Source organism: Festucalex cinctus, chromosome 8 (assembly GCF_051991245.1).
Source record: "Festucalex cinctus isolate MCC-2025b chromosome 8, RoL_Fcin_1.0, whole genome shotgun sequence".
NCBI classification, from domain to species: domain Eukaryota; kingdom Metazoa; phylum Chordata; class Actinopteri; order Syngnathiformes; family Syngnathidae; genus Festucalex; species Festucalex cinctus.
Window position 1 is genome coordinate 7,808,146 of NC_135418.1, and position 17,303 is coordinate 7,825,448.

The 17,303-nt window shown below is 39.7% G+C and overlaps 1 protein-coding gene across 7 annotated transcripts in view; it reads left to right on the forward strand.

Annotated features, from left to right (window-relative positions):
- The window catches only part of LOC144023789 (receptor-type tyrosine-protein phosphatase gamma-like), a 390,627-nt gene that overhangs the window by 293,404 nt on the left and 79,920 nt on the right, over positions 1-17,303 (forward strand). For all 7 annotated transcript variants that reach the window (XM_077529655.1, XM_077529649.1, XM_077529651.1 and 4 more), the window contains 3 exons: positions 4,174-4,240; positions 9,416-9,573; positions 15,647-15,839. In XM_077529655.1, coding sequence (XP_077385781.1) covers positions 4,174-4,240; positions 9,416-9,573; positions 15,647-15,839 — 418 coding nt within the window. The remainder of the gene's footprint in view (positions 1-4,173; positions 4,241-9,415; positions 9,574-15,646; positions 15,840-17,303) is intronic.

Here is a 17,303-nt window from a genome sequence, read left to right on the forward strand (position 1 = left end):
TGCTGAGCTTTTGCAACATGGAAAACAAACGGCAATGCTCTGAACCTGGTGTGTCTGCCCACTCTGTTACTTGTCATCACACAATATGGTAAATGACAAACATTTATGGTACTTGCCATTTCAGCAACATGTCATTCAAATGTCTTATAAAATAAAAAAAAAACATATGCAGCAAGTGTGTCAATTTGTATAGAGGTTATTTTGCATTTTAACCGACTCATGGCAAAAGAGTAACCCCGGGTTTACACCGGCTGCGGTGCGGTGCGTCTTGACTGCGTGCTCCGGACGCGTAAATTTTTTGGCCAATCCACACCGGCTCCGCACAGCTGCGGTCCGGCAGCTCCGTCGCCGACCACTTCCCACCGTGTCTCGCGTGACCGTGTGCGATCATGTGCCATTAAAAACAACGACAAACACACAGAAAATCTGTGCTCAACAGAGAAGCAGAAAGAGAGGTGGACTTTTATTATTTTGTGGCTTTCTACCTCCAATATAAACCTCTCCTCGTCCATGTTCGCTGGTGTCTAAACCGTGAATGAGCACCTCGCACGTTGACTCCAGGCCCGGCTACGCCCACATCACGTTTTGCTAGCATGCTTGCGAAATAGGAGCTGGCGAGTGTTTTATCTTGAAAGGTAACCAGAAATTTATTTTGAAACTGTGTCGGTCTTCCTGTCCCGCTCGATGTGTTTTGTGCTAGCTTGCCATTTGCCGGAGGCCTACCGCTGCGGCGTCCGGCAAAAATAGAAAATAGGTCTATCCTTGCGGAAGGGCTGCGGCACGCCGCAGCTGAGACGCAGTTGACACGCAACGCACCCGCAAGTGGTGTAAACTGCACCATTCTAATGAATAGAATCTAATTGCTTGCGTCGCCGGAACGCACCGCAACCGCACCGCAACCGCATCCGGTGTAAACCCGGGGTAACAATATGACTTGTTATCTCAGGTATGCACATATTCATGTCATTTAAGGATGTAGACCAGGGATGTCAAACATACGGCCCGCGGGCCGGATCAGGCCCACAAAGGGGTTTAATCCAGCCCGCGAGATGATTTTGTAAAGTAAAAAAAAAAAATTGTAAAGTCAGATTAATTAATCAGCCGTACACAATCAAAACATGTAAATTTGTAATTTCACAAGCAGTCCTCAGATGAGCAATGCAACTTGTGCGGGGAATCGTCATCCTGGATGTCATTATTTTACACACAACTTCAACTACGGTTTGTTTAATTATTGTTATTTTTTTTTTTAATCATAGACCGACATAAACGTGTTAAATACGACACAAATTCACTTACTAGTAATAGAAATAGCTATTTTAAATATTAACATGCTCCCAAAAACGTGTATATATATGGTTTTATGTTTTTGTTTTGTCTTGGTTTTTTTAATGCTAGAGCATATAGGCAGCTTTGATGCAGCCTCTGAACTGAAGAGAATGCTTCTAGCAATGGTAGTTATTACAAAAACGGCCAGCACGTGGAAGCAGAGTATAAGAGAACCACGTTGCAAAAAGCTCTTTCCCCCACTGTTTTAAACAGATTTGTGAATAATGATGAAACTTTGCTATATTCTAATGCCAATTCCTGCAAAATGGAAACATATAGAAATATATCCCTTTTTTTCCTGATGAAAGAAGAGACTTTAATCTTTTGTTTTGGTAGGTATGTTTTGGTTGCAGTAGGACACAATATTCTGTGGGCCTTGTCAGTCAATCAGTCAAAATCCAGTAAAACAGCGAAAAATGTGCTGGGAGTGAATGAGTTAACTGCCCCACACAATGCATTCTGGGAACAATATATATGCAAAACAGGTAGATTTAACACGTCTGGAACTTATACAGGCAAAATGCTGCCGCGTTCCATTTGCATCCGTGTTATTTTTCGGAACAATATGATTAAAGTTGAGCTCTGTAATTTAGGGCTGGCCCACAAATAGCGAAAATCTGCGTATAAATGGCGGTAATCGTTTTTAAGTTATATCCCGTTATTTTCCCGATGCGGCCCACTGAGCTATAACATGAGTTTGACCCCCTGATGTAGACCTTTCATACAGTGTTTTGGTTTTGCTGGGTTTCAGCCTCCATGACAACAGTGAATCTCTAATTGTAGACAGCGAGCCATACTGTGGCTTGGTTACTATGGCATCACTCAGTGGGAGTGGGTCTTTGAAAGCTTGCTGATTGCTGCTGTTTGTTCATCCATTATTCTGCACTTTTCATGCTGCATTTATGAGCATCATCACTGTGCTTATTTCCTTTGTATTTCCAGATTTCCAAGATAATTGCACATGAACAAATGTATGTGTAGTACATCAACTAACAGTATTTCATATCAAACTTGTTTTTTATGAATATAGTGAGCCGTATGTACAGTGGTATGAAAAAGTATCTGAACCTTTTGGAATTTCTCACATTTCTGCATAAAATCACCATCAAACGTGATCTGATCTTTGTCAAAATCACACAGATGAAACAACAGTGTCTGCTTTAACTAAAACCACCCAAACATTTACAGGTTTTCATAATTTTAATGAGGATAGCATGCAAACAATGACAGAAGGGGGAGGAATAAGTAACTGAACCCTCTGCCTAAGGATACTTAAAGAGCAATTGAAACCAATTTTTACCAAACAATTTAAGTCAGGTGTGTGCCCAATCACTAATGAGTGGCTTAAAGCTGCCCTGCCCACTATAAAACACACACCTGGCCAGAATTGTCTTGATGAGAAGCATTGTCTGATGTGCACCAAGACTAGCTCAAAAGAGCTGTCGGAAGACCTGCAATCAAGAATTGTTGGTTTGTATAAAACTGGCAAAGGATACAAAACCATCTCTAAAAGTCTGGATGTTCATCAATCGACAGTCAGAGAAGTTGTGTACAAATGGAGAGAGTTTGGCACTGTTGCTTCTCTCCCAAGGAGTGGCCGCCCACCAAAGATGACGCCAAGAGTTCAGCGCAGACTACTCAGAGAGGTAAAAAAGAACCCTAGAGTGTCTGCTAAAGACTTACAGAAATCACTGGCACAGTCCAATATCTCTGTGCATGCATCAACTATATGTAAAACATTGGCCAAGAATGGTGTTCATGGGAGGACTCCACGGAGGAAGCCACTGCTGTCTAAAAAAAACATTGTTGCTCGTTTGATGTTCGCAAAAAGGCACTTGGACACTCCACAGAAGTTTTGGCAAAATATTTTGTGGACTGATGAAGCCAAAGTTGAATTGTTTGGGAGGAACACACATCGTCATGTGTGGAGGAAAAATGGAACAGCTCACCAACATCAACACCTCATCCCCACCGTGAAGCATGGTGGAGGGTGCATCATGGTTTGGGGCTGTTTTGCTTCCTCAGGGCCTGGACAACTTGCAATCATTCATGGAAAAATGAATTCAAAAGTTTATCAGGATGTTTTGCAGGAAAACCTGAGGCCGTCTGTCAGACAGTTGAAGCTAAAAAGAGGATGGATGCTGCAACAAGACAATGATCCAAAACACAGAAGTAAATCAACTTCAGAATGGTTTCAGAAGAACAAAATACAGGTTCTGGAGTGGCCAAGTCAAAGTCCAGACTTGAACCCCATTGAGATGCTGTGGCATGACCTCAAGACAGCGATTCATGCCAGACATCCCAGGAATCTGACTGAACTACAGCAGTTTTGTAAAGAAGAATGGGCCAAGATTAGTCCTGATCGATGTGCCAGACTGATCTGCAGCTACAGGAAGCGTCTGGTTGAACTTATTGCTGCCAAAGGGGGGGCCACAAAATATTAAATGTGATGGTTCAGTTACTTATTCCTCCCCCTTCTGTCATTGTTTGCATGCTATCCTCATTAAAATATGAAAACCTATGAATGTTTGGGTGGTTTTAGTTAAAGCAGACACTGTTGTTTCATCTGTGTGATTTTGACAAAGATCAGATCACGTTTGATGGTGATTTTATGCAGAAATGTGAGAAATTCCAAAAGGTTCAGATACTTTTTCATACCACTGTACCTGTATGTTTTAGTTCTTTCAGATAGTTACACCCAAGTCATATCTGTCATCACTTCAATGCTTGTGGAAATCAAATCAATCAATGCAAATAACACACAGCAAGCCAACTTTGACTTTGCAGACAGTACATATTATATACAGTTTGAAATATATTTGTATATATTTTGTTGTGTTTCAGGTTGGAGGAAAAGACAACCCTGCTGTTGACCCTATAATTCATGGCTTAAAGGGTGTGGTCCATCATGGTGAGTGATAGACTGTGCCAGACTTCACCAGAATGCAATTCATTATCATCTGATCAAATGAAAAGCAACTCAGAAGTTGTGAATAGCAGATGTTATCTACCATCCGATGTTTGACATACAAGCAAAAAGTCATTTTGTTTGTTTGTTTTTCCAGTGTAGCGTTTTTATTCACTCATAAGAAAACTGGATGTCACATTGAAAAACCCCATCAAAAATAAATACAAATATTGTGAAAATACAGTACAAATAAAAATGTTAAAGGAATACTCTATGTATTTGTTATTTTCATGATCCAATTTTATAGCCTTTCACCAACTTTTATGTACATCCACCCGTAAAGCATAATCGGTCGGAAGACAGACAGATAAACAACTGCCAAGGTCAGAATGTGCCCCAAACCAGGATCACACTGAATCTACAACACAATTTGATATTCAACTGTAATTATGTAATTCTGGCATACCACCAATGTCATGAAATGCACTTGGTTTGGTCATCATGTTCCCGATAGTAGCCCTAAAGGTGCAATACAAAACAGTCAATAACTAAACAAAACAGTAAATAACTAAACAAAACAGCAAATTAAAAAACACAACAGCAAAATAAAAAATAAAAAAACAAACAAAAAAAACATCATTAACCTACCAGAAGAGGTACGTACTAGTGGGGAGATCAAACTCATCACTGATTGGACGAGAGGGATCACCATGATTCAGTGGGCTGAATCCCTATTGACGAGACAAAACTGCGAGCAGATTCTATATGTATGACGGAGGGTGCACTGTATTGCTGCCATCGTCCTGAGGTCCATCCGTAGTCTCATTGGGATGACACCAAGACTCTTGAATTAATATTATTATGACCGATACTAGACAAATATTTGTTTGTTGTTCCACAAGTAAGCCACATTATTCTCCTTGAGAATCCATCTATACATCCCAACAGGGCCAGTCAGTTTCAGTTTATCATAGCCACCCACATGCCATTTGTAATTTGGCCTCATGTTGTTAACCTTTGTTAACCTTTCCTGCTTCGGTCTCCTGATCAGGAAAGACAGGGGACATGTCTCTCCAGGGCCAGAGTTGCCATCCCGGGGGTCTAATTCCTGTTGTTGGTTGCCAGTGTGGGAAGGAGATTCCGGTAGTAAAGCAAACACTGAGACATGGATATGCTGCAGAGGTGGCTTTATTGACTGCACTGTTCATTAATGCTCATTAGACTGGTCGACTTTTCTCATCACCACCTGGCTGCCTTTACACAATCGCACACACCTCTCTCTCCTGTATGCGCACTCTGCACACAAATACTGTACGTCACAACCGCAACAGTCTTATAAATCTCCTGCGTGTCCTCAGAGCCATTCCTGGTGGATTTAGCTGCTTCAACAGCCTAATCACATCACATATAATCAGTAATTTGTAGTATATATGTTTGTATATATTGCCACATAGTCCAATAACTAAACAGTTTCCCCTACATATACTTTGAGTGTATATACACTGCTCAAAAAAATTAAAGGAACACTTTTATATATATGTATATATATATATATATATATATATATATATATATATATATATATATATATATATATATATATATATATATATATATATATTGGGCCTGGTACAAGATCTGAAAATTATTTGGCCAGTTATGTAGCAGAGGGCATTGTTAATCACTTACAGCTGTACTGGTGTTGATGAAATAAGTGCACTAGATTGAGTCTCATTCATTCCAATTCATTCCTCATTCTTTCTCTCTCATGCCAAGTTTCGCCCTCTTAATCATTTTTGGTTGTTTTGGCTTGAATCTTTATCACGACTGGCAGTATGAGGCGATTCCTTAACCCTGCAAAAGTTGCACAGGTTGTCCAACTCCTCTACACAGCAAATCGGTCAGTGTTAATTTTCCAGTGTTGGGTCAAATATGCAGTAAGCAGTGTTATTTTAACACTGTCAGCGTAAATTTCATTAAGTGTTGGGGTGGATGTTGGGTGTAACCTGAATCGCACTGCCTTGAGTGTTAAATTGACTACACCATAATTTCCGGTGAAGGAAACATTTTCCAATTTCTACCACACTGTCGACATTTCTATAACGATCCATCCAGTTGTTGTTGCTGGGGTGGCGTGGCTCAGTGGTAGAGTGGTTTTCTCCCGACCCTGAGAGTGTGGGTTTTGATCTCAAGTCACTATGTTTAAAGTATCCTCGAGCAAGATATTGAACCCCCAGTTGCTCCTAATGCTGTGTCATCAGTAGTCAAAATGTAAAACGCTTTGAGGCCCTTCTAAGGAAGAAAACAAAGTGTAAAGTAAAGTGTAGTTTGAGTTAAATTTTAACTTTTCAACACTGACATTAGTGCAATACACTCATAAGTGTTTAAACACCAGAGTTGAGTGCAGTTTGGCAAAATTGAATGATTAACCCCGGGTTTTCACTGGATGCGGTTGCGGTGCGGTTGCGGTGCGGTGCGTCTTGAGTGCGTGCTCCGGACGGGTCAATTTTTTTGTCAATCCACACCGGCTCCGCACAGCTGCGGTCCGGCAGCTCCGTCGCCGCCCACTTCCCAACGTGTCTCGCGGGACCGCGCGCGCGCGATCATGTGGCATTTCACAACGAGAGGTGGACTTCTTTTGATTTAACCTTTTCTTCTTCTTCTGCTATGAGATTCCATGCAGCATCCTTTTTTTGGTTGTCCTTGTAAAGTATATTAATAACGAGAGTCGGGTCAGTGCGGGTCCACTCTTTATTTCTGTCTTCCCCGTCCGGCTGCCGCTCAGTACGGCAAGCGAGACGGGCACAACAAGCAATCGCGAACATCAAACTCACAATACATTACAGTCCTTATAAAAAGGATGTGCCGTGTCATATATTATTTTGTGGTTTTCCACCTCCAATATAAACCTCTCCTCGTCCATGTTCGCTGGTGTCTAAACCGTGAATGAGCACATGGCCCGGCGACGCCCACGTCACGTTTTGCTGAAAAACTTGAGAAATAGGAGCTGGCGAGTGTTTTATTCTGAAAGGTAAACGGAAATTTATTTTGAAACTGCCTCGGTCTTCCTGTCCCGCTCGATGTGTTTTGTGCTAGCTTGCCATTTGCCGGAGGCCTACCGCTGCGGCGTCCGGCAAAAATAGAAAATAGGTCTATCCTTGCGGAAGGCTTGCGGCACGCCGCAGGCCTTCCGCAGTCGACACGCAACGCACCCGCAAGCGGTGTAAACTGCACCATTCGAATGAATGGAATCTAATTGCTTGCGTCGCCGGACCGCACCGCAACCGCACCGCAACCGCAACCGGTGAAAACCCGGGGTAACACTGACACTACGGTTCCAACACTACTCAATGTTTACCAGTGTAGATTTTTAACACTAGAAAGTGTTGGAGTAGCACTGGTTAAGTGTGAAAAAAGTAACACTTTCAAAAGTGTCAGATTTACACTCAATGGTATGGACACATATAAATACTTTTCTAGTGTTAGATTTAAAACTCTGGGGTATATTCACTAAGAATGCGCTGTGTCCGGTAATAGCACGAAATATTGCACCACTACTGCACCCGCAGTCTGCGGCCACTTATCCACCTATTCACTAAGGATATTGCTCTAATCATATACCGCAAACACGCCCACAAAACTGACAGCTTGGAGCAAATTTGCACCTGATTTACCACACATGGCAATGGATTTGCGCCAAGAACATGGTTGTTATAGTAACAGTTGCGAGAAAGATGACATTATCAGAAAGCGAGGTTGGACCGAGAGTAAGCGTTTATAGCGCCATGAAGCTGTACAGAGCAGGGACTTAGACTTAGACTTAGACTTGACTTTATTGATCCCTTTGGGATGGCTCCCTCTGGGAAATTTACATGTCCAGCAGCAATGAGAACAGATAATAAAATAAAAAAATAATTCAATCAATCAATAAATAAGGTTATTACACCAGAGATTGAATTAATAATAACAAAAATAATAATAATAATAAAATGAAAAATAAGAATTCAATCAATCAATAAATAAGGTTATTACACCAGAGATTGAATTAATAATAATAATAAGAAAAATAAAATAAAAAATAAAAATTCAATCAATCAAACAATCAACAACATCACTCATTCATAAAGTACAAATTATTGGTGCGATTGTTTTAAAAAAATATATTTTCAGAGGTTGGCGTGAGCATATAGTATGCATCTGGCACGTAAGAATGATCGTAAAATGCCTCCCCACCATTGCCGATCAGCCGGGGTTACATTATGTGTCCTAAACCAACATAGTAAAATCTCTCTCTCTCTCTCTCTCTCTCTCTCTCTCTCTCTCTCTCTCACTCTGGCATGCACTGCTGTCATGATCCCGGGATCGAGGTTACAGCAGGTTTATACATGCTTTCCATAAACGTTATTTGCATTACGCTAACTACATGTGGTGCAATCTGGTTGGAAGCGCACTGAGTGATGGATTTCCCCATCTGCGCATGTTTAGTGAATTAGGTGCTCCCGGACTGCTCCATTTTTACCAGCTAGCGCCGTCAAAGTTGACGCAAACCTTTAGTGAATAGGCCCCTCAGTGTTCACCTAACACATGCAGAAAATATACAGAATCACAGAAATGACATGCAAATACTGTACAGAGATGGTCCAACAGAGATTCAAATCGGCATCTGAGGAATCACACAGCAATAATGATTTTTTTTTAATTTTTTTAATATTTCAGTCAACTCTGGAGGTCAAGTAAAGATGGGCATTGGCATAGATGTGCTCGATAAGAGTACTTATTCAGACACGGATGTGACAGAGGAAATCTGAGAGACCTTTGCAATGCATTCAGATGTTAACAAGCAATTCCCAAGAGTTTTGTGCACAAGCGTCTCATGCAGGGGCTGTGGGTACAATTCTAGTGTGTGACTGGTGAATATAGATACATCATTGCTGAATGAGATAAATTAGGTCAGGTGGGTTGAAGCAAGTTAGTAAGTAGTAAACATACTCTTAGAGATACATTGAGAATCATAATAATTATAGATATGAAAATGCATCAATAAAATTAATCCTAGGTTGATTTTTGGTGCGTTGATAAGAAATTGCACTTTTATCTCCTTTGCAAAGCTTGGTCATGATAGTTTGACATAAAATAGGGATGCACTGAATGGAACATGTCCTCACTTTTCTTTTATAGAAAAAGAGACTTTCTTGGAGCCTTTTGTCCTAAAAGATCTTCTGCCGTCGTCATTGGGCAGCTACTATCGCTACACAGGCTCCCTGACCACTCCTCCCTGCAGTAAAGTTGTGGAGTGGGTCATCTTCAGCAGACCAATCTATGTCTCTTACAAACAGGTGAGAAACACATGCAACACACGGTTTATGTTAACACTATACAAGTGGATTGGACTTTTCTTTCCGTTTCTTTCTACTAGGTTGTTTGCCGGACTAGTTTAAGGGTGACCACATTTTCATTTCCAAAAAAAGAGGACACTCGGCCCAGCCTCGAGATACTTGTATGATACTGAAAGTTTACTCCAAGATGCCAGACATTATAATTTAATACACTATGACTCCTCTGTATGGGTGGGAAATAAAAAACAACTCTTTTGAAGAATTACCAAATGAATGTACAATGATGTAACGTTCTAAGCCCAACCTTTTTTGCAACATTTATTTATTTATGTATTCATTTTGAATGGGGAGGATGGGGATTGAACCCATACCCTCTGGTTTGTGAGTGGTACCAGTGAGCTAAAACTCTAGGTCGCTAACACAGTTCAAGATCACATTTGGACATTTAGGAAGTGAGGTATGTAAAACAATGTACTTTTTCTCTTAAAAAAAAATAAAATAAAATACTTTTTTAAATATATAACAATAACAACCACATACAAAACCCACCTTTTTTCCTTACACCTCTGGGGATCGAGTTGGGAGCAGTCAGTGGTATCCGCGGTAACAATACGGTGCTCTCCACCACCCTTTTGTCGCACAGTAAAAACAGGACAATTTCATGAATTGATTTAAAAAATATATAAAATACGGACACCCGGACAGGATGTAAAAAAGTGCATATGTCCAGGAAGAAGTGGATGTTTGGTCACTCTGTACTGTTTTATTTAGAGATAAGCCGGATATCCGTACAACACAAGTATCCGGTACGGATAATAATTTTTTTTCCGGATACGAACATAACCCGGATATAATTCCTTATTATCCCACTGATTTGAATATATGACTGGATAGCCGATAGGCCAAGACTTTTAAAATAAGAGATCTTTTATTCCATCTGCTATTGATTTTTATAATAATTAGTGTTGATGTAAACTGTTGGGCTTATTTCCTTTTATACATTGAGTACTTTTGAGATGTATGCTTTTATTGTCTATTTTATTTATTTTCCTGATGCTATTGATGGACAACTAAATTTCCCCTTACGGGAATTAATAAAGTATCGATCCATCCGTCCATCCATCCATCCATGCATCCATCCATCCATCCATCCATCCATCCATCCATCCATCCATCCATCCATCCATCCATCCATCCATCCATCCATCCATCCATCTATCTATCTATCTATCTATCTATCTATCTATCTATCTATCTATCTATCTATCTATCTATCTATCTATCTATCTATCTATCTATCTATCTATCTATCTATCTATCTATCTATCTATCCATCCATCCATCCATCCATCCATCCATCCAATAATAAATAATATGCAAACAGGCTGGCAAACAGTGTACCCCGCCTACTTCCCGAAGCCGGCTGGGATAAGCTCCAGCACCCGTGTGAGGAGTAAGCAGTTAAGAAAATGGACGGATGGATAGATGGATCATACATAACGCTTTTGAATATCATCCGAAACATTGCGAGTTTTGTTCTAATATTTCTAGACTATGATACCACATTCATGCACTTGTACTCATAAATTTTGGGGACAATGAGTCATGCTTTTTTGGACATAAAGTGACGGAATGTTTATTTACAGGCAAATTGGGATCGAGCCATCATGACGTGAACTATTAATAATAATAAATTTCACACCCTGCGAGATTTGTTCTAATATTTTCAGACAATCATTAGCACATGTATCCATAAAAGAAAAGCAATGTTGCGTGTGACAACTCTTGTTCATGCATTCTTAGTACCGGTAGTTCATCATGATTTCCGACTGCATGTGCTGTATTCAGCAGTATTACATATTTTCAAATGTTTTTCCTGAGTTTATAAAAAAAAAAAAACGTTTTCTTAAATAGTTCCTTTATTATTGTGATCAGAAACACTGAAACTCAATTCTCAGACTGTTGAGTAAATATGTATTCATACACATACATTTTCTGAGTTTATAAAAAAACAAAAAATAGTTATTACTTTTGTAGTCAAAAGCACTGATTTGAAGCTAAATTAGGCTGCTTTGGCAATAGTTTTCAAATGAACAAAATTATAGCAACTTTTGATCAATAAATATCACACTTTAGTTTTCCATTTAAGGATGGAATTGAAAAAAATTAAAATCACTACCGAATCGATGTAAGCCCTGCATATTTCCGATCAAACCACACCTCTTTTTAGGCCACGCCCACTTTCAGTTTAGGCCACGCCCCTTCCAAATACAGATAAAAATTATTTCGATGGTTGAACAGATACAGATGGTGGTGTACTCGCTCATCCCTAGTTTTATTGCTTCTTCTTCTTTTTATGTAACCATCATAAGATTGAGACATCTCAGTCTCTAAATTATTTTTCTATGAACGTTTGAGCAATATAGAGGCCTAATATGGAACTAGATCATGTAAGAAGCACCAAAGAAGCTTGTCGTAACAGTATTGATGAGAAAGGGAGTTGGAATTCAATACTATTCAATACTACTCCTATTCAAGCATCATGATTTATTCTTTGTTTTCCATCTAAAGTGCTCTTGGCTGAAAACAGATAAAATCCAGAAGTAGATTTACAACAAATAACAACTCGATATGTAACAAGGAAACATACAATCAATTACAGTTCCTGACCTCTGGCTGTTGATTCCTGACCAGTGTTAATCCTCAAATAAGTTTTACTTTCATCCCTCTTCTCTTTTTATTGTATTGCTCTTCTCATGTTGCTAGCCCATTCTTTTGGATGATAGTTGAAGTAGGTCAGCTGGAGTGACAGTCGTTGCTCAGGGCCTGCTTTTAGAGTGGATCAATGCTAAAGCTGTTACACAACTACCCACCTAAAGTTCCCTACTTTCAAACAGAGACGTGGACTTGCCACACTTGTCTGCGTGTGTCTGTTTCTTAGTAGCTATTCCAACAGGGATGTGTGATTGTTGTGGCTCTCTCTTTGAAAATGCTGAGATTCCCAAAGACTTACTGTATTCCGGTTTACACACTTGCCTACATGTATTTCCATTAATTGTGGTTTATTCAAACAATGATGCGTGGTTAGAAAATGTGACTGTTTCAATGTTAATTTGACATCAGTTCTACATTTGTTTGAAAATTGATTTTAAAGGGATACTTTACTTATTGAGCCAACCACATTTTGCAACTTGCTATCAACTGAAAATGACATCACAAGGGCTCAGGTAACCAATCACAGCGCAGCTTGTGTATGTCACATGACCAAAACTAGAAAACAGGTTACCTGTGCCCTTGTGATGTCATTTTCAGTCGACAGCAAGTTGCAAAATGTTGTTTTAAAGGTACTAATTGTACACAAAAAATAATGAAAGTATCAATTAATTAGAGACAAAATATTAACTTTTTATTGCTATAATTGGTTAAATAAGTGAAGTATCTCTTTAACCAAGTGTCAAACCCATAGAATGTTTTTCAGGTTAAGGAGTGTTACATAATATGTTCTGTTCTTCTATAATGATGTCGCCTAAGTTGGATCAATGTATCAGTTTGTGTCATTAGATAAAAACATATTTCTTGGTTATCTACCTTTTGTTTGGCTGGCAACTGGATGCTTGGATGATTGATGGTACATAGAGAGACAGACACAGAGAGCGAGCAGGGAAAGATAAGCAATATGAAGTCAGAAAACAAACATTCTGTATTCTTTAATGTCTGCTAATATGTTTCACATGTTGTGTGTTTCATTTAAAAGTCCAAAAAACGAGTCCACAGTCCATTTTTGGACTCACTGTAACTTTTGGGGGGCTGCTTTACTCCAGAAACATGCATACTGTCAATGCGTATTTTGAGGAGCTGTTGTATCAAAAAGAGTATCCTTCCCCCAGAAATTAGGCTTAGGATAGGTTTATATTTTACTTTTACAGTCCTTTTCTCCTTTGCAAAACAACTTTTATTAGATTTGGTTTACTCACTGACTTCACATGTAATTTTTGGAGCAGGAAGTACTCCAACCCCGCTTTTTGTAACACCCCGAAATCTCGGATCCTAGAATCGCCTCTGCTTCAAGCTGGTTGGATGATGTGGCTTCTAGTGCACATCTACCTAACTTTTGACTAGTTTTGTTCCGATACCGATACTGGTATCGGCAGAGGCGCCGATACTGCATTAAAACAGTGGTATCGGTATTGGTGAGTACCATATTTTTTGGATTATAAATCGCAGTTTTTTTCTAGCTGAGTGGGGAGTTGCTGTTAAGACCTCAGAAGCTGATGTCAACAAAACGCCAGCCTTTGGCTCCGTGCTTCAACACTCCGCCTCCGACTCCCGTCACTGCTCGCTGCAAACTCTTAATATGTTACGTCGTTACTGACATTACCAGGCATGTCAGTCATGTAACGTTAGTATGCCGTACTCTTATTCAGCCTGTTGTTCTCTATTTTATTTTTATTTTAAGTTGCCTTTCAAGATGACATGTATGTTTTTGGTGTTGGATTTTATCAAATAAATTTCTCCCAAAAAATGCGACTTATACTCCAGTGCGACTTATATATGTTGTTTCCTTCTTAATTATGCATTTTTTGGCTGGTGCAATTTATAATCCGGAGCGACGTATAATCTGAAAAATACGGCACTAAGAAGTAACATGCCGATACCATTACTTCCGACACTAATATAGGATTTTGGATGCAGAATCTTGTGTCTTGCTTGTGCACGACATTCACTGATGTGTGACAAGTTCACCGCATGCCGATCTAAGAAATCTTATTGGCCCTTGAATGCTCTGAACCAATGGCAGGACAGCTTTTTCATGTTGAGAATAAATACCCTTCGATATCAGCATCGGCCGATACTGCAAAGCTGGGTATCGGAATCGGTATCAGGGGCTAAAAAAAACGGTATCGGAACAACACTACTTTTGAACAATCACGGCAATGGATGAAAATGTCTTTGTTCTCGTGGAGGGGCGGGGGGTGGTAAAAACATCTTTACCAGCTACAAATGCACAAACTCAGATGTCATCAACTTGCTGCCAAACAACATCTACTACCTTCGAGGTCCACTGACCGATTGTGGTCGACACATTGAGCACCACTGATCAACGTGATCTATCTAGTACAAGGGTAGGGAACCCTGGTCCTCGAGACCCGCTGTCCCACCTGTTTTCCATGCCTTCCTCCTTCAACACAGCTGACTCATATTATCAGCTCATCAGGAAGCTGTGTAGAAGTAAGATACTGTTCATCAAATCAGCTGTGTTGGTGGAGGGAGACATGGAAGACAGGCAGGACAGTGGCTCTCGAGGACCAGCGTTCCCTACCCGTGATTTAGTACAATAGGTGTCTGAACCTGATTGGACGTCAACTCTACACAGACCAGAACTATATAACCAAATACATGGTATTTATTATTATGTGTCAGGTCATAGAAACACACACAATAAACCATTTTCCAAATAAATCAGCAGATGAGCACACTATGTATAATACTGTTCTTCCGTCCAGACTTAAAAAAAAAAAAAAATGTTTCGTTTCCATCCACTCCATATCTGTTTGCTAGCAGCTTGCAAAGTATCTATTGGTAATTATTTGCTTACAAAGTAACAAGCTCGCCCATCTTTGCTTGTGAAGTGCTTAGCCTTTCAAGGATTCTCCTTTTATAACAAATCATAACACTAACCTTTTTCCAATGAACCTGTTCACCTGTGGAATGTGACAAAAAGTTGTTGTTTTTTTTTGGTGTTTTTTTTTGTTTTTTTGTTTTTTTTGGCATCTTTAGCTTTCCCAGTCTTTTGTCCTGTCTCTTTTAGAATGTATTGCCTCCAAGAAATTCAAAATGAGAGAACATTTGCAAAAATCTGTAACGTTTATCATTTTCAATCTTAAATATCTTTCAAGGTAAAGTATTCACTTTAGAATATAGCTTGAAAAGAATTTGAAAAGTATTGTACTGTACAGTATAATGTTTTTATTTACATTGTTCTCAAAGTCAACTCAAATTATATACATCTCTCAATTTACTTTCTGTCTGTCTTTTCTCTATGCATCTATGGCGTCTTGGCTATCTGCATCAGTTAGAGGCTTTTTACTCAATCTTCACCACGGAGCAACAGGACCATGTCAAATCGGTGGAATATCTACGCAGCAACTTCAGACCCATTCAGAGCCTGGACAATCGCCATGTTTTCAAGTCAGCAGTCAAAGATGCCTGGTTGTCTGACCTGTCACACAGCGGGAGCGGGCCTTTTGGCGCAGAGTCTTCCAGGGGTAGGTGGGACTTATTTAAAGTACATGCTCTCAAGTTGTGACAAAAAGTTTCATGTCTGTACACATGGACGTTATTTTTGGTACCCTTTTATTAAAGAAAAAAATACAACACTGGATCTTTTTAACAGGTCCCATAAGCACCACGTTTACAGACTCAAAAATGAAGCATGCAAGAGAGAGGAACACTGTATCTTGTGTGAAACATGGCAGTTTGGTAATGTCCTGAGTCTGCTTTCCGGGGTCTCAAGAGTGGAATTACGCTGTCCCGCGTCAAAAACCTTGGTCACATTTGCATGCACCCGCAAACACAGCTAAAAACAGCCAAAACTCATTGCCGTGTGTGTCGGCGGGATCTGCTATGTTACATATGCCTTTTTTTTTTTTTTTTTTTTTTTCCATCGAGCAGACCCCCTTATGATTGACATCACTGTTTATTTTAATGCCTCCATTGCACTGGTTTCTGCCTTTATATGTTGTGTTTGAAAATTTTACTCACTGGACAAGATATATACTGTACTTGACATGTACAATATTATTTAAATAGAATCAGTGTGCGCCCCACTGCACTGCAAAATTTGACCAGTCATTTTAAGAATTAAACATTTTCAGTCAAATTATTATTATTATTATTTTTTTATTATTATTATTATATATTATTATTTATTTTTATGCCTTAATTCATGCATTACTGCCCATTCAGTTTTGCTTTTCAATGGCTTCGTATGAGGAACAAAATCTGAATTTTGAATTCCAAATTATGATATGAATACACTAATTTCCAGCCTTACAAGACCTCAGTCTGAGAGAGAGAGAGAGAGAGAGAGAGAGAGAGAGAGAGAGAGAGAGAGAGAGAGAGAGAGAGAGAGAGAGAGAGAGAGAGAGAGAGAGAGAGAGAGAGAGAGAGAGAGAGAGAGTAATCTTCGAGAGGAATCTTAGTAAACAAGGCCCTCAATATTTGCCCCATCCACTCATTTGTTGCTGTGTCTATTTTTTTTTCAACTTGCTAATCTATAAAGTCTCATTAGAGTTTCTTTTTTTTTCTCTCACTAAATTGCTGACAGTTCCTAATGTTAATAAATGAAGGCTATTTAGTGTTACTTAGTTGCAAAGAGGAAACCATTGACGACTCGGTGCGTGTGTGTGTGCGTGCATGTATGCGTGGTCTTGGATAGCTCTCTGTCATTTCACCAGTGAGCTTGGAAACTCCCCTAGCATAAGGCAGTGGGAGGCACACCAGTCCCCTTCTTGTTCCTGCCTCATTACCACTGAAACAACACCACATATTATGGTGTGTGCATGTGCGTGTGTGTGCAAATGTTCCTCTTAAGGTTTGTGTGAGTTTGTTACAAGTCCAAGCATCTGTGTTGTGTCAACTATGTCAACAGATTGTATTCCCTTCTTTCCATCACCCACTCTCTTCCATATGGTCAAGTCAGAACGAGGTGCGTCACCTAGATGTACAGT